The following is a 24197-nucleotide window of genomic DNA, read 5'->3' as shown; positions in this document are numbered from 1 at the left end:
ATTCAGCTCAACAACAACAATGACTATTATGTGTGCATGTATCTCTTATCTTGTTTCGTACTATGTTTTATTTGTATCTAGCTTCTATAATATGTGAATGTCCCAAGTGAGGCATCAATAAAGTTTATCTTATCTTAAATCTGCCGGTAAAAGAGGACAATCACAGCAATTTATCAAACACTTGGAGAGCAAGCAGAACATTACAAACCTATAAACATGTGACGTGTTCAGCAGCTAAATCTAATTAGCAATGTATCCAAAAAGTAATTGCATTTTTGAAGACATTCAGGCAGAGACTAACTATGCCATTCTCTCTACCAGCAGGGAGTCTCCATTTTCATTTTGATATTATTGGTTAAATTTAGGTTGATGGACAAAACTTTTAATCAGGTTTCAGTTTAAAATGAAATGTACAACACTACAAAGTATGCAAAATATCAAGGGGTTTGAATACTGTCTGAATCTACTGCATTACAGCGCTTGTTTCACGTGCGACTATGACATGTAATGACCAACACTCCGCCATAATCTTTGCTCCTTCCTGAAACGTATTTGTGAAAAACAATGTGATAGTTTAATGACTATATACAGGACATGCAAGGTCCACTTGCTTTTCAGATCCCCCAACACAGGAACATTCCACACAAAACCTTCCACAGATACTTCAAAGTTGAATTTCTAGGAAGCAAAATTAAAACTAATAATTACCACATTTTTCCACAGTACAGGCACAGCTTGAAATTCTGAGAAAAGGAGAGATCACAGAAACATTAAGAAAGGCTGCTTCTATCTTGGGAGTAGTGGTCATTTGTTGACACTTGTTCTCCTAGTTTTGAATGTCACAAAGCTGTACAGTTGACTGCAAAATTCAACTAATCTGTCAGACATACGGTATTTCCATCTTTGCATGGACAAGAAACTGCTTCTAAACACTAGATCTACTCAGAGCGCACTGGACCACATTGGACTCATTAATAGCAGACAGCAGTCACTCCAGTTCTCACCGTTACCAGAGACATCAGTCTGCAGTGTAGTTTTATTCACTGATAAACTTGAGAATTAGTAAAAATGAACTGTATATGTGCTGCCTTTCCATAACATCTCAAAGGCTTAACCTAACCTTGGTATCAACTGCTTTATTTGATACCATTAATAATGTATTAATGTACTGTAATGTATTAATAATTTTGTAACTACAACCAATCACTATGTGTAACATGAGGCATGCACACAAAAAATTTTGATGAAACAAAAATTTGTTTGCTCAAGCATCTTAAATGTGAACATCTGCAGCTGATATCTGTTTGTATAAAATAATAATCTTGGGTTTGTGGGCTTGATAAACAAAACAAGCATTTTAAAAACTTCATCGTAAGATCTAGGAAACTGCCCTTATTTCCATCCTAAAATGTAACTTTACTTGGTTTTGGTGGTAGCATGCAATGTGAATGTCTGCTCAACAAGACAGCAAACCTCAAGGGGTTGATATGTGTCATAAATCAACAAGAAAACAGGCTGAGGCTGTAAGAGTGATTACTACTTTCCTTATATTAAGTGCCTCTTCTCACATCACGTGAATTAAAATACATGCAATGAACTGGGAAAGCAACGCTCATATGAGAAGTCTAAAGCATTATGTGAGACATACTTGTTTTATGATCTCAATTTCTAAAGTCAGTGATGGTGGAGTCCACTGTCTGGAGTCATCTGACTTGTCAGACTAAGGGCATAATTGATAAAGCAGAAAAAAGGGCTTTATTAAGACCAGACAGTATGACATGCGAGACAGTATGCAGAAGGAAACAGTAACGTTAAAACACTTAGCAGAGACAGAGCCAGCAGTCAACAGTAAATTCTTTGTCAGTGGAATTAGACAACAATATGCCAAGTCTCTACTGGACTATATTTCAACTTTTATTTAAATAAAGCATCTTCCTCATGTGCACTGATGAGATATTTAAGCAAGTCATATATTCTCAATCTTTTTGTAATATTGCCTCTATTTGTGATGAATTACACTGGCTGAAATTATTATTTATTTCATGAATTAGCACAAAAAATGGGTAAATTCATTGGGTCACATACTGCTATCAGTCAACTACTATTATAAATTAAACAGAACAAAGACAACACTTGCAACGACACAAGCTTGGATAGCCATCAGATAGATTGACATCAGATACATTTTATAGTTTAGATGGTGGTGAATTACAAAACGGTCTGAGAATCAAAGTCTGTAGAATGAACAACAGACTGTGCTGGGTCAGTAGCATCCTCTGAAGTGTATCTGTTGCCCACTTCTTTTAATTACAGTTCAGTGTGAGCGTTTTTCTCCCCCACCATTCTGAGATTTGAAATTTGTAAACACAAACAAATACACCAAGAGGAAGCGGTGTGTGGTTGTAGATGGTGTAGGGAGACACTTGCTGCTCCTTTTCTTCATTTTAGGGTGCAATGAGTAAGGAACATTTGATTCCTAGAAAATCATATATTTTCTAGGATTTTTTTTCAGTTGTGTGCAGGCTAAATGCGACATAATGTTTAAGATTTAAGGACACCAACTAGAAACATTTGGACAGCTTGTAAAAGTTGACCAAGTCTGAGGCATTTTTCCACAACACTTAGCAGGGCTTTAGATGAAAATTAAAATAAGTCTCTCATTTGCCAGATTTGGAAGAACCATCTCTGTTTTGTGGTATTAAAGAAAATAACCTGTATCCAGTGCTTCTGCTGCCTTCTCAGCATTATTTTGTAGCTGTGAGCACTTAAGATGTGCTTAGACTAAAGCCCATGTTACCAAATGTTACTAGTAATGTTCCCGCTGCTGGAACTAATGCATTCATGGAAACTTACTTCAACCACAACACCACATCAATTAATTCTTTTTCAAAGCAGCTGTTTGTTTTGCTGTGAACTTTCAAAAACTTTACTTTAAACTTGGAAGTTACTTGCACATTAAACAATATTGGTCACAAAATGCGACCAGTCGGAGGCAGCTGTAGTCCTAAATCAGTCAACTGAGACAAACCTTAAAAAGCAAGAAATCAGTCCAAGGAATATCAACAAACAGGACCAAAAAACTGATTTGACCGTTTCTATTAACCATGCCATACTGCTCGAATAAGTCTTAGTGGAAGACCAAAGTAATTTGGCCTACTAAGCAGTGAACTTTATGATCTATAGTTCAATAATTTCAATAAAACAAGCTGCAGAAACCAGTGGTCACATTGCCATAGAAAACCTAGCAGTTTCAGATGCGCACTGAACCCTGGTTGGAAGCAGGATGATGAAGCCTGGCCAGACGCAATTTGTGAACCAAAAGAAGGTTCATCCAAGTCACTGGCATGGTCTGAATGCTTTATGCTTTCAGAACTACTAAAACTGAAAATGTGTCAGCCTATTGTGGGTGCAAGATTAAGCGTACTGTACAATGCCTACTCCTAGCCTCCATCATTAGAGCAACATTTAACCTTGGCCAAATGCAACAAAGTAGCAAGGCAAAAGCATTTGAATTGGAATCTCATCTGAGATTACACAAGGCAGCATGCTCCCCTTCACACCACCCAGCACAGATGAGGATAAGGAGGGTACAGGGTGACCTGCTGGGAAACACTACAGCCTCAAATGTTCAACCTTGGCCAACAGCCTGGTAACTTTAGGTCCTATTTCTACCTCACTGGTTTTCACCACTGGCAGTGGAACTTATCTCAGGGTGGCAGATAAAGAGCTTTTATCACAAAAATGCTGCCCCCAAAAGCCCCAAATACAATTATTATGTGCATAGATGGCTGGCAAAACAAACTTTCAGTTGCTAAGTAAAATTCCACAACAATTAGCTGATGCTAAATTTCCATCCAAGCACTAACCACAGCCTGGAATTCAGTTTTTGATTATGACTGGCACAGAAAGAACAGTGAGACTATGACCTGTTAAATTTTGTATATTAATAACAACTAGTCTTGAAACTATACAGAAAACAACTACATGATGCTGAAACTGCACTGTGCACTGCACTGAACAAGATATAGTGTTGTATTATATTCTGGTGCATGACTGATGTTTAAAATTATCCATAATCTCGTATCCTCTCCTCTAAGAGGATGCCTTTCCTATCTAGGCAGTGGCAATGCCTTCAGGACAAGAGCATTCCAAGTTAATGCTATGGGTGTCTGGCTCATTCTGCAGTCTGCTGTGTATCTTCTGCCTCATCCCGGGTATCAGAGGTCCACAGTGTCAAGTTGTCTCTCAATAGACTAGAGATGACTGGTTATTGCAGTTCACAAAGACAACCTTCGGTCAGCTGGTGTTTTTGGTTAAATTACTAGAGAAGGAGAATTTTGTACCCATAAACATTAGAGACACAGGAAATTCGGCAGTTTTTAAAACCAGCCTCAAGCTTTGGCTAAAGTTAGCATAAAAGTGTCGCCACCAGTGACTGTGGTTCATTTATTGTGTTTAGCATACTAATTCTATGTATTCTCTCACATTGACGGACTTTTGCTGCTTTATGTATTGCAATTATTGTTCTGTGGTTGTTTGTTGTTTTTTTTTTGTCTATCTGCTCAGAGACAACAGACATAAATTAGCTGTTAACTAATTCTGGTGTAGTTACTTTAAAGCATACACTGTGCCTGCAAAAACAAACAATTATCGGTACAAAAATATCTTTCATTTTGACAGTCATTAGGAATCTGATGCTGACTATACAGGATAGGGTGAAAAATAACCAGGATTTTAACCTTCCAGTAAGTGCTGAAAACATTTCTTTCTGAATACCCAGGAAAAGGGAACAAAGCTTGTAACTGCTGCTCCAGCCCAACGGCATTGCCTCTGATACTGCTAGGTCTTCTTTCTTAGGACAATATTATATACACACAAATTCTTCAGAAGATTTACAGTATATGTTGGTTGCACATGACAGAAGTTAGTGGTAATGTACAGCTTGTCTCAGAGATTTTAAATGCTCTGTTTTAACACAGAATAAACATTAGCCCAATAAAATGCAATATTTGCATCACATATATTCTTTATCCCTGACACCCAAGGTAGCTGAAGACAGCACAACCCATCGCCACGTCTTCACACAGACACTACATGAGTTGGAACAAAAAAAAAGCAAAATAAGGTGCATTTTATTATGCAAGATGTATGTAAGTATTTCACAAAACATTGCAGGTTTGTTTTTCTCCATCATGCTAACTTTTCCAGAAGAAAAAAGTGAACTGCTGATGAGTTCACTTCCTCTAAAAACATTCAGATGAGGAACAATACTGATTAGTCTGCATGACAATGTATCCTTTTATACTCTGCATTCATACCATAACAGCATTTAATAAGATGCTTCTCTTAAACAAGATGGTCCGACCTATGCTCCCAAAACAAAGTGCATGCAGGCAAGTGTGTTTCTTGTACTTGTTTGCTGTCAAAATCATCCTGAAACATGTGCTTTACTAAATAAAAGTAGTCTTAACAATTTTGTCAAGGTGGCACATACTCTGCTTATGTTTTAACAGCATTAAAAACAATATATACTTGTTGAAATCTAGCAAGTAAGGGTTGAAAGTTGCAAAGCAGACAACGTTTGCTACTAGGATAGGAAAACAGGATCCTAGATAAAAGCAAACACAGGACTTACATTGAAGCAGTACTTACTCCAATTAAACACGGTTCTTTCAAAACCTATGCAGCTTTCTTCCGACCTATTTGTAACTGCAGGGGATAGTCGTTACCTTCTGTTATTGCCTGCAAGCCAGCCACTTCATTGGGTCAACAACATAAAAATAGTTTGGCGGGATACAGTGGGTGGGCACCTGCCTTATTTTTGGTGTCCAGTCGTGGGATCCCACAACAGCGACTACAGCCTCGTCTGCTGTACAGTGGATGAGAAAGCTGATTTTATAGCTGAGTACAGTTGTAACGGGAACATTGACTGGTATCATTATCACATAACGTTATTTTACCTAATAGCGATGTGTAGCAAACATGGCAATAAAACTTGCTAATTTCCCTGAGTCCAATTAGCGGATATCGAGAAAGCTCACACTACTAAGCAAAGCCATTTGGGGACGACTTGTTTCGTCTTTCAGCAGATAGTTGTAGCTGTTGTTTGTCTGGCAAACTTGTCATGACTGCTGCAAGTCAGAGCGATGACGGCAGCGCTACAAAGCCCCGAAAAACGTCCCCACAGTACTGCATAACTTATCGTCCGCGACTGAACAGGGCAAGCAGGGTTGCCACTAAACAGGCAATGCGTAGCTAGCAGCTAGCTCGCTAGCCAAAACACGGCCTTTCTTGGAATCAAACTGGCAGGCTCACAACAAGAATAGCTGGCTGGTTTGTTAATGTTAGCAGGCTAGCTAGCTAGGTTCGCCGAAACAAAACGGGTTCGGGCCTGTAATTTTGCCACGGTGTTTGGGCGCATATAAATGGTATGACATCGTGTTGTTATCCATGCATGAACTCAAAGCATTCGTCATTATCCTAATGATTTATGGAGGGGATTCGTGTCAGTGGCTTTGTGCTGAAAAAGACTACTGAAAGGACTGAAAATGGGAAGTCAACACTTACCTAGCTTTACTTTCTACGCCATCTTGGATCCACTTGTCAGACCATCGCAAAGCATAGTGGGATGTACTGATCTGAAGGTTGAGAGGACTGGTGTGTGCGTGTGTGTGTCTGTCTGTGTGTATGTGGACTGTGATGGTTATGATCTTTCATGTCAATAAGCTTTTGTACAAAAATGCTGTAGATTTTTATTGATTTTAAGCATGTTACTCTGGAAATACTATTAACTACTCTGGCTCAATTGGTCCTGTATTTAGAAAAATAACAATTTTTAAAAAACTAATGGAATGAATCTATTCTCTTCAACTGTGTCAGTTATTTTATGCTTATTCCCTTGCTTACTTTATTTTTTTTAAAGCCACGAAACACCTTTTTAACCAAACTCACATGGGCTTCTACTGGCATGAAAATGCAAAAAATAGAAGATATAACCAGTTTTATTTCAGTTTTGAAATATGCTGATCAACCAAAGGGAAAGATACTTATAAAGTCGAGACACCATTATCTATATAGCAAATTTAAAACAACAGCAGCTGAGTGAAAGTGCTTTCCAATAGTGTCGGATTCAGATAATGATGTTGTTGCTTATTTGCTTTTTGGGACCCAATACTGAGTTCTGAAAGATATTATGTCTTAAATTTCATGTTTTCAGACCTGGGAATTTATGTTTGACTCACCCTAAAAAAAAGTCTTAACGTGAAAGCCATTTTTAAGGTTCCATATGGGCAGAAATATGCAGTCATGAAATTTGGTTAGGACACATGCAACATTGCTTCCAGTATATTTAAATGAGCAAATGGTTCCAGCAGAGGCCACATTTTTAATTATTGGCCTTTGTTAAAAAAAAGAAGAATATTTTGCAAAACTTAATTTTGAGTCCAATTAACAAATAAGTAAACCCTGAACAAAATCTAGGTTGGTGCAGCAACATATTTCTCAAAATTGTCTCCTTTGACAGACTGACCTAGTAGAGAAATAAAACTGACATAATTAACTTATTTAAATGTTATGATTAAGACCCTACTGTGCCATTTACGCTGTCAGTTTTTCTGAATAATTAAAATATTACAGTTAAAGTGTTGCAAAACTATATAAAATACATTATCTGGAATATTATTATTATGGAAATCTACCTAACCCAAAAAAGATGACCCTAGAAAACTATATGTGGAAAACCCAATGATTGCAAAGATTCCCAATGAGCAAGCATATTTGCAACAGTGAAGAGGAAGAATTCCTTTTTTACAGACAGAGACCTCCAGCAGATCCAGGCTCAGGGAGGTCAGCCATCTCCCAGACTGGTTGGAGTAAAGGTGTACAGGAGAGAGGTAAGGATGGCAGAGGTAAGCAGACAACAAACAAGAAAGTGTAAACACTGGATTGATTGGTGGGACAAGACACAAAGTTAATAACGTGCAATAGTGCATGTGAATGTATAGAGGAAATGACAAGGATGAACGCGTGAAGAAAAGCCATATGAACAGAACAGCTAAGGTTAGGCATAAGGGTTAGAATGAAAAAAACAGGTGGAATTGCAACAGCAAAAGAGTAAAACAAAAAGTGCATGAAATCAGAAAACCCATCAATGCAAAACATCAGGACATGACTAAGGCAGCTTCAGGAAGAACTATAAGCAATTGTCTTTCCTATCAAGTCACTACCAAACTTACCTAAGTCAAAATGAAATGCATGATGGCATGAGTTTGTAACTGAGCACAGCTGGAGAGCTTCAGGTAGACCTAGTCAAAAATGGTCCATGCATTTCCATAGAGGAGCAAAAAGAAAATTTAAAAATAAATAAAATACACTAATAACTAATTTAAGTGCATAAAACTGGAACAAATGTTAAACAATGTATAGTCTGCCACCACTTAAAGAACTCAATAAGGGTTCATAAAGCATGTGTACACAGGGTTAAATTGAGTGAGGAATTACAACTGTCAAAAATGATGATTTAAACTGCATATTTGCCACATTACCATGGATGCATGTCTCAAATGATTCAGATTGCTCTAAAATATATATTAATAAAACCAAGTATGGTGTATTCCCCCCACTCCATCAGACAGTCAAGGACACAGCACACACAGTAGACCTCCTCAGTACAGCACACATTTTGATATGTCACAGTAAGCTCAAGTGTAATCTTTCAGGTTAAACATGAAACCTACATACAACCATTAACCAAATACAAGGAGTTTATTGTTTACATCGCCAAGTATACACTGACAAGTTTTCAGCCTTGTTTTCGTACAGCAATAAATGCTAAACTAGTGAATATATATATTCAACCAAATGGGAATTGGTAACATACTTGGAGATCCCTTCCTATATGACACCGAGAAAGAGATCCAAAAGGGAGAGGTGCTCATGTGTTTATTGTCAATGTTTTACTGGACAGTAAAAAAGAAACATGGGGTCGTGGGACACCATGTATGCATTGCAGATATTTTTTCCCCAATTACATGACATTGGAATTAGGCTGTGGCATTCACAGTCTGCCAATATACCGTATATTCAAAAAACATTTCCACAGAAGGAAACAAAACAAAAACAACTATGAACCAAAACGTAAAATAATGCACTCTGTTCTTGTTTCACTGAAGATTGTGGATCATCTCCTCCTTGGCAATGAGGTGCGTGGTCTTGTTGACCAGAGACATGAGAGAGTTGAGTTTGTGCGACCAGTCGTTCAGCAGGTCGTTGGGGTCTTTGGGCCTCTGGAAGTTGATGATGCCAGCCAGCCGGTCGACCTTGGCATAGATGGTCTTGTTTACAACTAGGCTGGAGAGAAACTCCTCTGATTCCTGACAAAGTGTTTAAGCAGACAAACATTTCATTAGTCTTTCGAAATTGTCTTCAGTGAACCCAACACTTGAATGTTATTTTCCTAGTAATGAGGGGAACTGTGAAGGTCAAATTGGTTTAGTTAAGATACTTTGCAAAGGAAAAAAAAACAACCACAAGTAATCATTCAGTATTCCAAATGGCAAAGAAATTAGTTTCAATTGTATCCAATTATCCTCAATCTGTAATTCCACACATTAGTGACGTACGTATGTAGGTCAACTGCTAACCAGAGAACTTAAATGTTTTTATGAGTACGGTTTGGGTTATTTTAACCATGACATAACCTACCATAAAACATGTATTTTGTCAATAACCCAATAATCACCCAAAGAAGTACATTAGATTTTTGCCATAAATACATAAATCTTGAACTCCCCGAAACTCCAGCCATGTCAGAACTGAGCTAACATTACTGGAACAAACCCAGACTGACCAACCATTTGATTAAACTTGTAATTTCTGTGCCGTCAACGTGAGCTTAATTTTTCTCTAATTAGTAAAACTGTTGCTTACGTCAATGGAGAGGTCAAGGAGTCCAGCCATCCTCTTCATTGTGATTCTGGTGTAATACTTGGCCATTATTCTGATGTTCTGTGAGACAGGGGAGAAAGTCATTAACATAAATACATGCAGCAGAATATTTACGCATCTGCAGTTAGAACATGGGAGCTTTCAGGTCACATTAACACTCACAGATTAAAAAAACACATCCATTACTCATCTATTTTCATTGGATTGTTTCTCCGTACATAGCAGGCTGCCACATTTGCACACAGCCTCAACATCCTCTCAGCCGTTGTTTATGTTGCATGCAGTCCTATTCCATTGCTTTCTTGTAATTTTATTCAATTAGACTGTACTGACTTAAACAGACCTGAAGCCGATTTTTGGGTTTTTAAAAACAAACAAAAACACATTTTGAGCTTCATCCCAATAATTGAAAACCCATTTTCAACATATAGCCTTTACTACCTTTATTCAAAGCAATGCGACCCAACTGGCACAACAGCACTTTCACTGTATGTAGGTAGTTTTCGGATGTTTGACCTTCAAAACCTCACTTTGTATAATTTCTCTTAGTGCTCACTACGCTAATTAACAATGTTCAACTGTGCCATCATAGTGCTGAATATAGCTAAAAAGTTATTTAACCCTTCTGAACATATGTTTCAGCTTCAAGTGAGACGCCATTACTTTTGGCTGTGGGACTTACGTGCTCCACCACTCTGTTCTTCAGGTCTTTCCACCTTTTCTCTCCCTCCTCTGAATAAGAGAAGACATCTGTTGCGGGGCTGTCGGGCGAGCCCTCTCTCAGCTCCTTTCCATAATCCTCCACCAAGGAGGCCCAGCGCATCAGCTCCATAGTAGTGAACTGCTTCAGAAGATCCCTGAGAGAAGTAAAAGAATATATTGAAAATTCTGTAAAATCTGCACCTTACTACACATAGTAGCTATGGTCAGCTCCCTTGAAGAGCACACAACAGCATCAGCCTCCATGCACTTACATAAAACAAACATTTCTCAACTCTACTTAAAGGGCAAAAAGCTGTTGTGCAAGTGACTGCACATACAATTCCCACAATATCTGGAAAAGCAGTCAAGTTACCTGTACTGTGTACTGTATATATGTTTGTGCTAGCAATGCAAATGCATATTCTCTGCTAAAGAATGTAAACTGACATCACATCACATCACATCAGCAGTCTATTCGCTGTATCAATGTTGGCACCAAGAAGTACTAAATATGTCTTACTTGTATTTGGGGATTTCTTCCAATTTCTTGTCTGCACTGATTCTGTGCACAAGGTCTGACTGCTCATTGTCATAAGGAGAGAGAATCACATATAGCACCACACTCTTCAGGGCCTGAAACAGAAAAGCATTTATTGTTTTATTGGCAATTCTCAACAAGTAACAAACAAAATAGAATTTATTCACAGGTTTCAGTACAATTCAGTACTAGTACTAAAGGAGAACCTATCTCTCTAAAAGACAAACTCTCCAACAAGGATTGTACAGCAAAGTAATTCACAGAGCTAAAGGCATTCCAAACATAGTGTTGCCTCTTCAGCCAGAAATATAATAGTCTCATCTCTATTTTTAACTGCATCAAATGTAATCATAATTTTGTTACTAAAGGGTCCTTTTGGCAGTGAAATGGAGACGACAGTAAAAACACTTTTCAGGAAAAACCTTAACTTAAACACTTGACTGTCAAAATAACCTTGGCATTCTGACTGTATACTGCATACTACGCCTCAAAACAAATGCAATTTACCTGTTGCCACTTGCTACTCTCCTCCAAGATGCAGGGTGTGTCATAAATGGCCCGGTAGTGTTTGCAGATAGACAAGTAGGAGCCCTCATGCTGGTCCACCTGAATCATCAGGTTGTAATACTTCAGCTTCAACTCCTGAATTGTTCATGAGACAAAAAGGAAAAAGTCTGTATTTAGTTACATCAATCTTTGCAGCACAGATAAAACAAAACTGATCCAACAGCTAAAAATTAATACACAGGCCATTACTTTTACATAAAAGGAAACATTACAGTATTTTACTAACTCCCAATACCCGGTCTCTCTCTTACCTCTGAGCCCTCCTCTTGGAAGAATTTGGTGTTTATCTTCTTGCTGATGATTTGGGTGCGAATGTAATCCTTGACGGCAATGCAAAGCCTCATCTGTTCCAAGATAAACTCCGCCTTCTCCTTTTTCTCCATGGAGCCATATGTTTCCACCTGACCATGAAAAATATATATTCTGAGTACTTTCTATACAGCAGACCATAAAACCCCACAATGGAATTAAATTAGTTTATGTAGTTTTGCTTATCATAAATGCCATTTTTAAAACATCAAACAGATATGGCTGCATTTGTGCCCATAAGTAATTAACAGATTTTTGTTTATGCTAAAGGAACATAATAGAAGCCACCAGTTTGTTACCTGCAGCTCCTGGAGAATTGAAGCTGCCTCTTTGACTTCTCCGCTCTGTTCCTTGATACTGGCCAGAGTCTTTGTCAGCCTGGCACGCTCAATCTCTACGTAGATCTGTGAGGTGAACAAATCTTAGTTTATTACTGATAAAAAGTAGTGTGCTGAGTAGAATGGTAGCCTCCAAATCACCATAACCTGACTTTGCATACCCAACCAAATCTGCAAGAGACCGTTTTTTTTTTTTTTTTTTTTTTTGGGGGGGGGGGGGGGGGGGGGGGGGGACAAAAGAGTTGCTGGCAAATTGATTAACAACAAACACGTGCTTATGACAAAAAAAAAAAAAAAAAAAAACATTTTTAGCTTGGTATACATTTTGGAAGGTACAAACTATTTGATAAATGTGACATTGTCTTCATCATTGCACTGCTCAAGTCACCCATCGCAACCTCCCTATCCCATCCCCACAGTCTGTTTTATATGACAGCAGTTAAAATCTTGTGTTTTCCCATTTATACCATGTCACTGAAGCACAAAAAAACTGATTCCACACCTTGCCAGCAGTGACAGTGCGAAGTGTGTCGATGAGTCTAAGCTTGATGGTCAGATCAGTCATAGCATCCACGTACTTATAACATTCTTGCACCATTTTGGCAACAGCCTAATACAGACAGAGAAGAAAAAAAAAAAGATTTAGTCCAAAGTAACACAGACCTGACATGAGTGGAAAACATTAGACAAGACAATGGGTTAAATAAGTTTGTTCACAATCCTGTTAATTTGGTTGCTTGCATTAAATATAATTTCAGCTCATAGGTACTTCCCTTTATTTTCCATTCAGGGAAAATGTTTTCACAAGTAAAATGATGGCTTAAGTACAGCTTAAGACAGCCAAAAATGTAGAAAATAGCTATCAAGGTAAAAATAAGTATATGACCTGTTTGAGCTGACTCCTCCTTTTGGTGAGTAACATGATGTTTTCATTCAGCGAATCCCAGTCTTTGGCTTCATAACACATTTGGACCACAGCCACCAGGATTCTGGATGTGGACACCATGTCTGATGCCTGAGGTAGGGTTAAAGGCAGATAGGTAAACACACAGACATACAAAAACATGTAGCATACACAATACACATTAAATAATTCCTTCATTATTAACTCAAATTTTACTAAAAGTCTATGTTCTCATAAAATGTTTGATGCCATACTTCATTCTGGAGAATTTTACAACTGCAAGTGGCTACTCAATGCTTCAGGGTTCCACGTGAACTGTTTTACCAGGGTATTTTGCTAAATTTTATTAGTTTCGTATGATATTACTTGGACTAAAACGCAGTAGTGCAGTACTTCAAGTCTCCAAAATGACTGAAACCCTTACTAGTCAACTGTTTGACATTTTCAGTAGGAATTTAAAGCAATGAGGCGGTTTTCGTTATTTACATTGTTATTGGCATATCAAGCTAAATTTTCCAGATGTAGGCAACTTGTACGACTACAAATACAGAGAATGAAAACAAGTTACATAAATACTGTGCAGCAATACACAAACGCATTGACTTACTGTTCTGGTTTGCTTCTCCAGTGACAACAAACTCTCGATGGCCTCCTGCAACTTTCCCTCCTGTAGTAGACAAATTTAGAGTTTGTTACACTCACCTTTAAATAAATGACAAATGCTACCTTCTGTTTTAGGACTTAATGTTAACGTCACGCCTGGCAAGTTAGCAAAAGATGCTGCCCATGACTATGCTGCTAACACTACTAGCATGCTAGCGAGCTTAATAACCAAAATATGCGTGAATGAGGAAACTAAACGTAAGTGAAATGTGTTACAATTAGAAAATACTTTGACAATTTATGAGTAATTTAAGTTAAATAGATTTGCTAGTAGTGGGTTTCCGGGTAGTGCTAAAGCTAGTAACGCTAGCTGTTAGCTTGAATGCTAAGGCACTGATGCCGATGCACCATGACTCAGCCGGCGCTGGCCTCTTTTACGCCACACTTACTTTAGCCATTTTTTCACATTCCGGCAGACGCTGGTCTACAGTTGAGCTGTAGTCGATCTCCATTTTCACAATTCTCCCATCGGACCTTTCAGATCGCTCCTCAGACATGTTTGCGGCGTACAAGTGACGATAATGTACCGAGCTTTTCTTCTCTTATGGCCAAACTCAGCCTGGCTCTATTTTGCTTGTCAATGAAGGAGACCAATCAAAGGAGAGAGCCAAACAGTTGTCCAAGGTGCCTGAAGGACCCACTGAGGACCCCAAGATAATTTCTGGCAGGCGTGATAAAAAGCCTAAATCACCATCACGTTTTCTATAACCTTAAAAAAAGAGAGGAATAGTGATGACTTTCTGATTTACCTGTGTAGGCTGCCTTATAATTGCAGCATGTATAGAAGACACTTAACAATTATCCAGTTTGAGCTTATTAATTACTGACACCATGCCCAAGGAGCAGCTTTAATCATTTTAGTCGATTTTATCTAGTTTAATTTGAAGGAGATGCTATCTGACAAATAGGCTGCAATGGAAAAAAATATACTTTTTTTAAAAGGTTAATGTTTAATTTCATGAGCATTGCTCTCTGCTAAATTGTATTGCAATTGTGTCCTCCTATCATGTGTGTCTATAAAGCAATTTACAATGTATTTATTTTCAATAACTGTATTTATGCCTATCCTTAAAATCTGCACAATTTTCATTGAACCTTTGCTCCAATTTACATATGATCATCTTTTACACATATCTATACCTGTACGTAGCTCCTTTTCCCTTTTTTTTTTAATAACAGTTGCTCTTGTTTAAATTAATTTGTGTTTGAAAGCAAGAAAAAAACAAGCCAAATTCCTTGTATGGGTACACATAGAACTGCAAAAAAAAATTAATAATAAAAGTCTGACCACACATCACCAGTGGGGCATACACTACCACTTAACACCTATCGGTAAATTTGAGTTCCAGTAAAAATAAAAAATAAAATAAAAAGTCAAGCTTGTGTGAAAATCAAATAAATTTTACTGTGTTTTTTGCTCAACCATCTTAGTGCTGATAAGGATAATTATGATAACAAGGCTTATTTGGTGGATGTCTTATATGAGTTCATATATATGGCTCAAAAGAAATCAGAACCCAACTTATTATCAGCAAATAATGATGATAATCATAGCTGTGGAATATGCATTTGTCCAACAATATCTCTGACTGGGGCAGAACCTTTTTCTTCAGCCAACTAGATATGTCCTGAATGAGCAGAAAGTGTTGCGTATACAAAATCAAATCTTTGTAGAAACAGCACAACCATGGCTAATAGAAGAGAGAACTCTGGTATGTTTTTTGTGTAGTATGACACTGTTCTAATTTTATAAGTAATAATAATAATAAAAACATTTAACTAATCCACAATTTCTTTGATTATTTATTTTACAAAAAATTTTTTCAAAGTAAAATTGGAATCAACATGTACATTATTTCTCCCTATGCCTACAGATGTTACCTAATAGGGAAAAAAGGTGACTCTATACACTATAAAGATTATTGATTTGTTTTTATTTTTGGCTCCCGTCTGCTCTGTGTAACTGCAGCCTGCAGTTCAGCCAAAATCTCAGAATTTCTGTAATGGGACTGTTGGTCACAGCTAAGTCTGACATGACTTGTCGTTTTTACAAAAAACGTTACTCGTGCAAATGATTATTTTTTAGTAAAATTTTAAATAAGACATGTAGAATGAACATTTTGTTAAAACAACAATTTTAAACTTACATTTTGGTAAATTCAAGGATGATCGGAAAGTTGAAAACCCAACAATTCCTTCCACTTTCATAGTTTTATAGCACTAATAAATGGTGTAATTTAGCAATTTAAAAAAAAAAAAAGAAAATAGAACATGCCTCGTAAACCAGTCATAGGCTTTTGCGATTGGGAGAGTTAAAAAGATATGATAAGGTACCATATGCACATTTAAAGAGGTTACTTCTTCGAACAAGAGACACAAAAGACATTACATTTTACATAAAAATTTTTTAATGCTACCAGCTGAATTAGGAGTTAACCTTCACATTCCACCATAAACTGATGCAGAAAATGCACTAAGCGGCGAATGACAATTCACCAGAACGCAGGAAACAAATAATGACACTCAAAATTGTACAGGATGGGACCCCAAGACTCCTGCTTAACGTGTCCCCCTAGTTTTCAAACAAAATCTATACCCAAGATGGTAATGATGTTGGTGACAAGGATGATGGAGGAGAGGAACATCAACCAAAATATAGAATGCAATGATGACAGATCCCCAGTTCGCACCTGGGCCTGGGATCTTTCTGCATGGAGTTTGCATGTTCTCCCTGTGCATGCGTGAGTTTTCCCCGGGTGCTCCAGCTTCCTCCCACAGTCCAAAAACATGCTGAGGTTAACTAATAATTCTAAATTGTCCGTAGGTATGAATGTGAGTGTGCTTGTTTGTCTCTATGTGTAGCCCTGTGATAGACTGGTGACCTGTCCAGGGTGTCCCCTGCCTTCACCCTAAGTCAGCTGGGATAGACTCCACCCCCTCTCCCCCGCAACCCTAATGAGGATTAATCGATGTATAGATAATGGATGGATGATAAAAATTAGACAGACATGCAATGGAAGTGTAGAACCTGCCCTGCATTCATCAATCAAGTGATCGAGGTGAGTGAAGAAGTTTGTGAATGGACTGGAGAGTCTGAATGAACTAATAGTGTAATGACCACACTCCACCAGCAGATGTCCTGTTAATGTGTGCATCATGTATTCCTGTCTTCAGTCCATTCACCGCTTTTAAAAGCCCTCTGCAAGTAACACTAATGTGGGTCAGTGATTTTCCTGCTCGTGGCACAGAAAGCCCCTAAGCCCTGAGCTAAAATCAGTTTGATCCCAGTGCACGGCTCAGCACAGCGCCTCGGAGGCCTGATAAACTGAACATGACTCGGATCCACTGAGAGGAAGATCAAATGTGGAACAAGAACTCTGATTGCGGAGGCATAAAAATACTCACAGTGCTTTCAACAGACTTGTCAGGCTTTGAAACCATCAGGAAGAGCTCAGCTGAAGAGGAGCTTCAAATGGCCGTCATCACCGTCATCATCACCAACATTATCTTTCTCAATACCACTGATGACAATACCAGACTGCAGTGTCAGAGCCAATATCAGTCATCTAACAGAATATGAATAAGCCTTACTTTACAAGTTTTAGTTGTGTTGATGCAGACCAACCGTAATTTCCAGAACAACTAACAGCAAAATAAATAAGCAGAATTTCCCCCCTGCTAATATTTAGCAGTAGTTTTCTGCTTTAAATGAAAAGGTTTAATCTCCTTTCTCATTAACACAGGCCTTATTGAAAATGTTCAGTCATCATTAGGTCATGGCTCGCTGGTTCAGAGTTGCTGCTCACATGAAAGCCTATCATTATCCCATGGCCTCTTAAGCTCCAGGGTTTTAGATTTAAGATAAATAGACTGTCAGGAAAGTAAATACAGACTTGGTGCTATAAAAAGCTGTCCCTTGTGCTATGTATCAGACACAAATGAATAAAAACTTTATGTGGACAAACAAGCATTCATCATGCTTTGATTTATCTTACAATGTACCTGAAGTCTCAGGGAATCGTGAAGATTACGTCTTTAAGGGTGTAAAACTTTAAGACAGCTGCACAGTGTCCTATGCTGTTTTTATGAATTCTTACTTGTTTTTTGTGTCATTATTTTTCTCAATAATTCAGATTTGTATATAAAAACACCAATTTTTGATGTGAATTTTAAAATCTTAAAGAAGAAATATCACACAGCAGTTACTAAAATGTGCACCAACCCTAATGTGAAAGCAGTAATTTAGTGTGTTGTAGTGTAATATAGATAGATAGATAGATAGATAGATAGATAGATAGATAGATAGATAGATAGATAGATAGATAGATAGATAGATAGATAGATAGATAGATAGATAGATAGATAGATAGATAGATAGATAGATAGATAGATAGATAGATAGATGAAACCTTTATTGATCCCACAGTGGGAAATTTTTTAGTGTTATAGCGGCAAATACAAAAAATAGTGCACGAAAAGAAAAAGAGCAGTATATGTATTTGTGTTCCTAGTACTGCAGTACTTGTATCCACTATCCCCATGCTAACAAGCAGTTGTGACTGTGCAACTCTACTCTACCTTTTGTTATGCTACATATACCACAACTGTCTTGATGCTAAATATGCAAATGCACTTACACTGAATGATATTGTGTTTTATGAGAGTTTCATTCCAGTGAGCGCGGCTAACTGCATTTTTATGTAGCATCCCGAGGTTCGTAATAATGTGGTTTATTACTGTGTCAATGGGGTTAGTTTTCTTGAGTGCCATTATGCAAATTCTTTTATTGAAAATATAACTCATTTAAATGGTAAGGCCCACGTAATATGCTGCTATGCAATGTTCAACCATTTACAAGAACACACCTGGGTGAACTTTAAAGTTCCCCTCCACTCAAAAAATTTGTTTTGGTCAGAGTTACTTCTCTTGCATGAGTATATTTATTATGTTCAGATGCTGATGATGTTGAAGCGCTGTCTTCCAATCTTTCTGCTGAAAGTGCAGCTCATCTGAAATCTGATTGTGACACCAAAAAATAGATTGTACTAAAAAGGCAACTTACACCTGTGTGAATTTAAAACTTATGGGATACATTGCACATAAACGGAGGAAGGGGCTTCAGTGATGTATGAGATATCTTGCAGCAGAAGTTGGCTGAAGTGAAAAACCATATATAGTACCATAGATTCAGAATTTTTCCCTTTCTGAATTTTTTTAATTTCTAACTGAACTTTTTAATCGAAAAACCATTTTGAATATCTGCGAACATGTCTGGAGGGATCTGGAATATAAGACTTTAATATAGGACTGAAGAGGAAATATAAAGAAAATGTTGTATTAAGACACACTCGGGGCTGCTTTTAATTACATATTTAACTGCAAACTTAATAATCCTTTCAGGTACACTTAGGCATAAGGCAAGTTACACATTTATTTAAATGTTTGTCATTCAGTCTCATGATCTACTGTTATTACTTATGATGGTACAAATCTGTATACAAGTCAGATTTGCAAATATATTTTATTTGCATTGCATACTTTGCTCAGTCAAATGCTCTGTAAATCACGTCCTCGTATTCAGTAGACGATGTCTGCACTTTAAGGAGCAGCTCACACATTATTTTGGGTGTTAAGGGGAGAGTCTACATTGAGATGCTGTTTCAGAGGGTTTTGCCACCTTGGCATGAATATATTTCTCAGGGGAAATTCTTGCTGACGGGGCATCTTCAGTGCAGAAATATGAATTTTGCTGAGTAGACCAAAATACATAAAATGTGTCAGTGAAGTCAGCAGACCAGCCCCTACTTTAATTAAAAGTGACTCTTTAAAAAAAATGTCATTACGTTGTTCGTTCAGTTTTTTAAAAGACAAACAGGGTTCGAAATAAGAAAAATTTTATTAATACGACCAATGTCATCCCAGATTTTGCACGGTCACACTTGCCTTTCGGCTGTTGACTTCCGTATACAGGCACATTTTTTTTTGCCTGTATACTGGGACTGCAGCGCTAGAGTCACTGACCTAATTTCTTGTTTACAAGAGGAAATCACTAACTCCACAGAGAACTTATTACAAATATAAAATGTGTTACATTAGACCAGGACATGAGTAAAACAAGTTGGAAAAAGGTAGGGATATTAGAAACAATACAAGCAGCACTATATTAAACTAAACAAGTCCTCTAACCTGAGCCACCATATAGATTGTTCTATACCCACTGATCATGACCTAGAGGAGAGAGTTTCCTGAAGTAGCAACACTACTGGGGGCATGAAGTACAGCACAAGTTTTAAAATTGTCCGCATTTAGGCACAAAAACACCTAGGTTTAGGGAAAGATCACTGTGTGTTAAAAATGAAGACCTTCAATCTCATGGTTCCAATAATGAACAAAAGGTTATAAAACAGTCATGTTTAAAAGCAGTGGTACTATGCTAAAGTGCAATTTTGAGTCCTATTGTATTTATTTTTTTCCATTTTCGGCTACTTTAAATTTCCACTCCACAGCATTTCAGATGAACATTGTGCAGCTTTACGCTTAAGATGAAAAAAATACACAAGTGATAATAAAATAAGCTTTTCAAATGCAACAGTCTGTTGAAGATTAAATCAGTTGTCTCCAATCTTTTTGAATTGTGTGTAGACAGGGTTGCGTTTCAGATGTCTCCACCAATAAAAGCTCCCTTACATAGTGATTTTTCCTTCACCAAAAGTTAAAGAAAAATTCCAACAACTGATTTGTGGGTTAAGAACTTAGTCTTTCTTCTTCTTTTGTTTCCCGTTGATACCTCACAACCATTCAGACTTATCAGCAGTCCATAGACCTGTGTATAAAGTAGTTCAAACTAGCTCTATGCACATCTAGCATTTACATCAATAAGATGCTGCGTACACACTGATATTTTAGTGTTTTATATATGCAGCCAGATGGCCTTGTGTTTACAGACACAGCCCCCGGAACAGCGATTCATTTCCTAGTCTGGGCTGAAAGTCTGAGACCTGCCAGTAAAGGCCTTACCTTGGAATAAGACCATACCGGCATGGACGTCACTCGGAATAACAAGAACTGCGTCATCTGGGGACAACTACATGCTGATGAGTAGTGGGCTACTGGAACAAGACACTGAGAGGTACGACCGGGTGACTGGGATGGTGTACAGGAACATCTGTGCAGATTACCAACCACTGGCACTCAGGTCCTGGTGATACTGAAAGTGAGATACTGTGGGATCCGTTAGGACTTCAGGTTCCAGACTGACAAGTGGGTGCTGGTGAATCAGAGAATGACAAAATGGTGGTTGACAAGTAGCAGAAGATGTGACAGTCCCAAGGTTGAGAAGCATCAGGGGCTGAAGGAACAACTGGTGCAGATGTGGAGAGTAAAGGTCAAGGTGGTCCCAGTGGTAAGAGAAGCATCAGGGGCAGTAAATCCTAAAGCTGTGAGTGGCTCCAGCAGGTTCCAGGTACAACATCTGAGGTCTCTGTCCAGAAGGGTGCAGCAAACAGTTAAAAATACTGAGCAGAACCCTCAAACTCCCAGACCTCAAGTAGAAGACCTGAGTGTAAGGACAACACACACCAAGAAAGAGGGAGATCTTTCAATGGCTTACTTTTTGCCACTGACCCATTAAGAACTTGGACACCGGTTGTTGTATGCACAGTCTCTCCCATCTCAGTGTTTGAAGCTTGTAACTCCTTCAGAGGGATCATGGGTGTCTTGGTCGCCTCTCTCACTGGCCTCTTTCTTGGACAGTCACTCAGTTTTCTGCTCCAGGCAAACTGACATGACAACCAAATTCCTTCCATTTTTAATGATGGATGTACTCCAAATGATTATCAGTGACACTGAAATGACCTTTTCACAGTGTTGCTTAAAGTGTCCTTTTGTGTTCCTGTTGTAGTTATAGTCAGGAGAACTGATTCACCAGTGACTGGATCTTCCAGATACAGGTATCTTTATACTTCAGTCATTTCAGACGCATTCACATATCTAAATTTCACTGATTGTGTGGTTTCTAGCACTAATTGTGTGGGCCTGTGTGGAATTGGGTGAGTCGCTTTAAACTATAAGATGGGGCAAATGCTTCTGCAGTCATATAATTGACATTACTTTGTAGACATCGCTGTTCACTTTGGCATGAAAGAGGGGTTGTTTGAGGAAAGTTCTTGAGATAATGAGTCCACGATTCAATGTTGAAACACTACACAAGAGCAAAACTATGCTTTTTCTAGGAACTGGGTATCTGAAGACATAATAGGCGCATGCAGGCTTGGTTTGTCATCAGGAACCTTCATTTTCTACAAACTGGGGGAGGACTACAGTAAGGACTGATGAACTACAAAATGCCCCCACATGCTACCTTGCACCAGATGATTGGAGCATTAGTTCCATAACTCGGCCTTAAACGAACTTTGTATGTGCGTGCTGAATGTGTGAGGCCAAGAAGAGAGAGGCGTGAGAGTGAGTGGGTGAATGAGTGAGAAGGAGGCAGGCTGGGAGTGCAACACTGAGCTGATGTTTCCTGAGCTGTGGTTCAGTCGACCTATGTTTCCACCAAAGCACCGCGTCGTATTTCAGAGGGCCGAGCAAAGCAGCTCAGAGGGAGGCTGCTGCGGCTGCTGCTTACATTTTCCGATTCCTCTGCGAGCTGTTTTTACAAGTAGAGGAAGAGGAGCCCCACAGAGCAGAGCCTCCTTCTGGTCCCACTCAAGATGTGTCGTCCATAACTCAGAAGACAACCTTAACATCCGAGTATCTTTTTAGGGCGGTTTCACAAACACTGCTTTCAAAAGTCACATTCCCCGTATCAGCTATTTAGATATTTACTTCTGGCGCTATCCCGAACAGACCAGTGTGAAGCCCCCAGACATGAGGCAAAGTTACATCCGGTAAGGTGTATTTTAAAAAAATAAAATATAAAAAGTTACAGTTCCTTAAACGGGAGAAAGACAAAGGTTATTGACTGAAAATGTCAGTTAATAGGTATTTAGGTACTAGCAATGCTCTTTATCTAATAGTTTAAGTACAATTTTAACCTAATAATTAAGCTATAAAGTTGATATATTTCCAAACATTCAGCAAACTTACAATTTCGCATTGATAAATCAGCCCGATTCTGACAAATTTAAATTATTCTTTATCTTTTAACAAGGTGCACGAAAAGCTGGATTCATTTATTATGCCTGACGAGATACCAGTTTTAAAATTCAGGTTAAAGTAAATTACATTCACTCTGTACTCTGCAAAACTCTTCATGAAGTCAGTCGGTGCAGCACAGCGTGAAGTGCCTTCTGTCTTCTGCCTTAAAAACCCAACGTAGACAGAACTATGAGGTGATTTTATTCATGTCCCATTGAAATTACTTAGGTGTCAAATTTGAACCAGCAAATTTAATCTCCAAAACAACTGAACTTTGGGGCTGCTGGTATCCAGAGAAGTTGTTGGTAAAGCATCCTGATATACAGGTTATATTCTGATAAAACAATCTAACTGATGGAAATAGAGTGTTTTTGTTTGATGCCACTGAATATCTGATTTGTGACACCACAACTACTTTGCTCTAATAGACAACTTACACTTGTGAACCTTGAAGCCTACATTGCACATAAACTGAGAATTGACTTTTGGTAAAGTATGAGACATCTTGCAGCAGTAGTTAGTTGAAATGGGAAAAAAAAAACAAAACAAAAAAACCAGATAGAACCATAGATTTTGAATTTTCCACTAAGCAGATGTCATTTTAAGAATTTTAAGAATTTCTAACTGAACTTTTTAATCAAAAAAACATTTTGAATGTCTGTGAACACGTCTGGAGAGATCTGTAATATAAGACTTTAATATAGGACTGAGTGCCGGAGGTAAAGTAAAGTAAAGGTTGTATCAAGAGCCACTCAGAACTGCTTTTAATCTCAAATTTAACTGCAAACTTAATAATGTATTCCTTTCACCTGCACTTCAGCAAAAGGCAAGTCATGCATTTGATGAAATGTTTGTCATTCAGTCTTGTGATGTACCTTTATTATTTATGATGGTACAAACCTACACACAAGTCAGATTTGCAAGCATATTTTATTTGTATTATAAATTTTATTCCCCTATGTTCCTGTAAATCATGTCTTCAAATGAAGCACTGCTGTATCTAATGGATGCTGGCGATGACGTCTGTGCTTTGAGGAGCAGCTCACACATTAGTTTGACTATTAAAGGGAGACTATTTATGCCACTTTGGCAT

General features: G+C 38.1%; 2 protein-coding genes across 3 annotated transcripts in view; both read right to left on the bottom strand.

Annotated features, from left to right (window-relative positions):
- helz (helicase with zinc finger) overlaps nucleotides 1–6678 on the bottom strand; it is a 58889-nt gene extending 52211 nt beyond the window's left edge. The window contains exon 1 of one of the 2 annotated variants that reach the window (XM_055009692.1): nucleotides 6568–6678. The gene's annotated coding sequence lies outside the window, so the exon portion shown is untranslated. Of the gene's footprint in view, nucleotides 1–708; nucleotides 731–6567 lie in introns of those variants that run through there. The other variant, XM_055009691.1, reaches the window with a different exon arrangement.
- Nucleotides 6679–8744: 2066 nt separating this feature from the next.
- On the bottom strand, nucleotides 8745–14565 carry psmd12 (proteasome 26S subunit, non-ATPase 12). Its single transcript, XM_023269498.3, has 11 exons — nucleotides 14356–14565; nucleotides 13911–13970; nucleotides 13286–13414; nucleotides 12902–13009; nucleotides 12361–12465; nucleotides 12004–12153; nucleotides 11693–11827; nucleotides 11168–11280; nucleotides 10628–10802; nucleotides 9928–10005; nucleotides 8745–9371 (listed from the first exon to the last, which is right to left on the bottom strand). The coding sequence occupies exons 1-11, from the start codon at nucleotides 14461–14463 to the stop codon at nucleotides 9162–9164; spliced, it is 1371 nt and encodes a 456-aa protein (XP_023125266.2). The 5' UTR covers nucleotides 14464–14565; the 3' UTR covers nucleotides 8745–9161.
- Nucleotides 14566–24197: the final 9632 nt, after the last annotated feature.

This window comes from Amphiprion ocellaris, chromosome 4, assembly GCF_022539595.1.
Source record: "Amphiprion ocellaris isolate individual 3 ecotype Okinawa chromosome 4, ASM2253959v1, whole genome shotgun sequence".
Taxonomy (NCBI): domain Eukaryota; kingdom Metazoa; phylum Chordata; class Actinopteri; family Pomacentridae; genus Amphiprion; species Amphiprion ocellaris.
This window is presented reverse-complemented; position numbering and strand designations above follow the sequence as displayed.

What these genes read in the sequence shown, in the direction of transcription:
- psmd12 (XM_023269498.3), bottom strand. Translation starts at nt 14,463, where the DNA reads ATGTCTGAGGAGCGATCTGAAAGGTCCGATGGGAGAATTGTGAAAATG. An exon ending in GCACTGTCACTGCTGGCAAG is followed by an intron (nt 12,466 to 12,901) that starts GTGTGGAATCAG and finishes TTCACCTCACAG; the next exon opens with ATCTACGTAGAGATTGAGCG. An exon ending in CAATTCTCCAGGAGCTGCAG is followed by an intron (nt 12,154 to 12,360) that starts GTAACAAACTGG and finishes TTTCATGGTCAG; the next exon opens with GTGGAAACATATGGCTCCAT.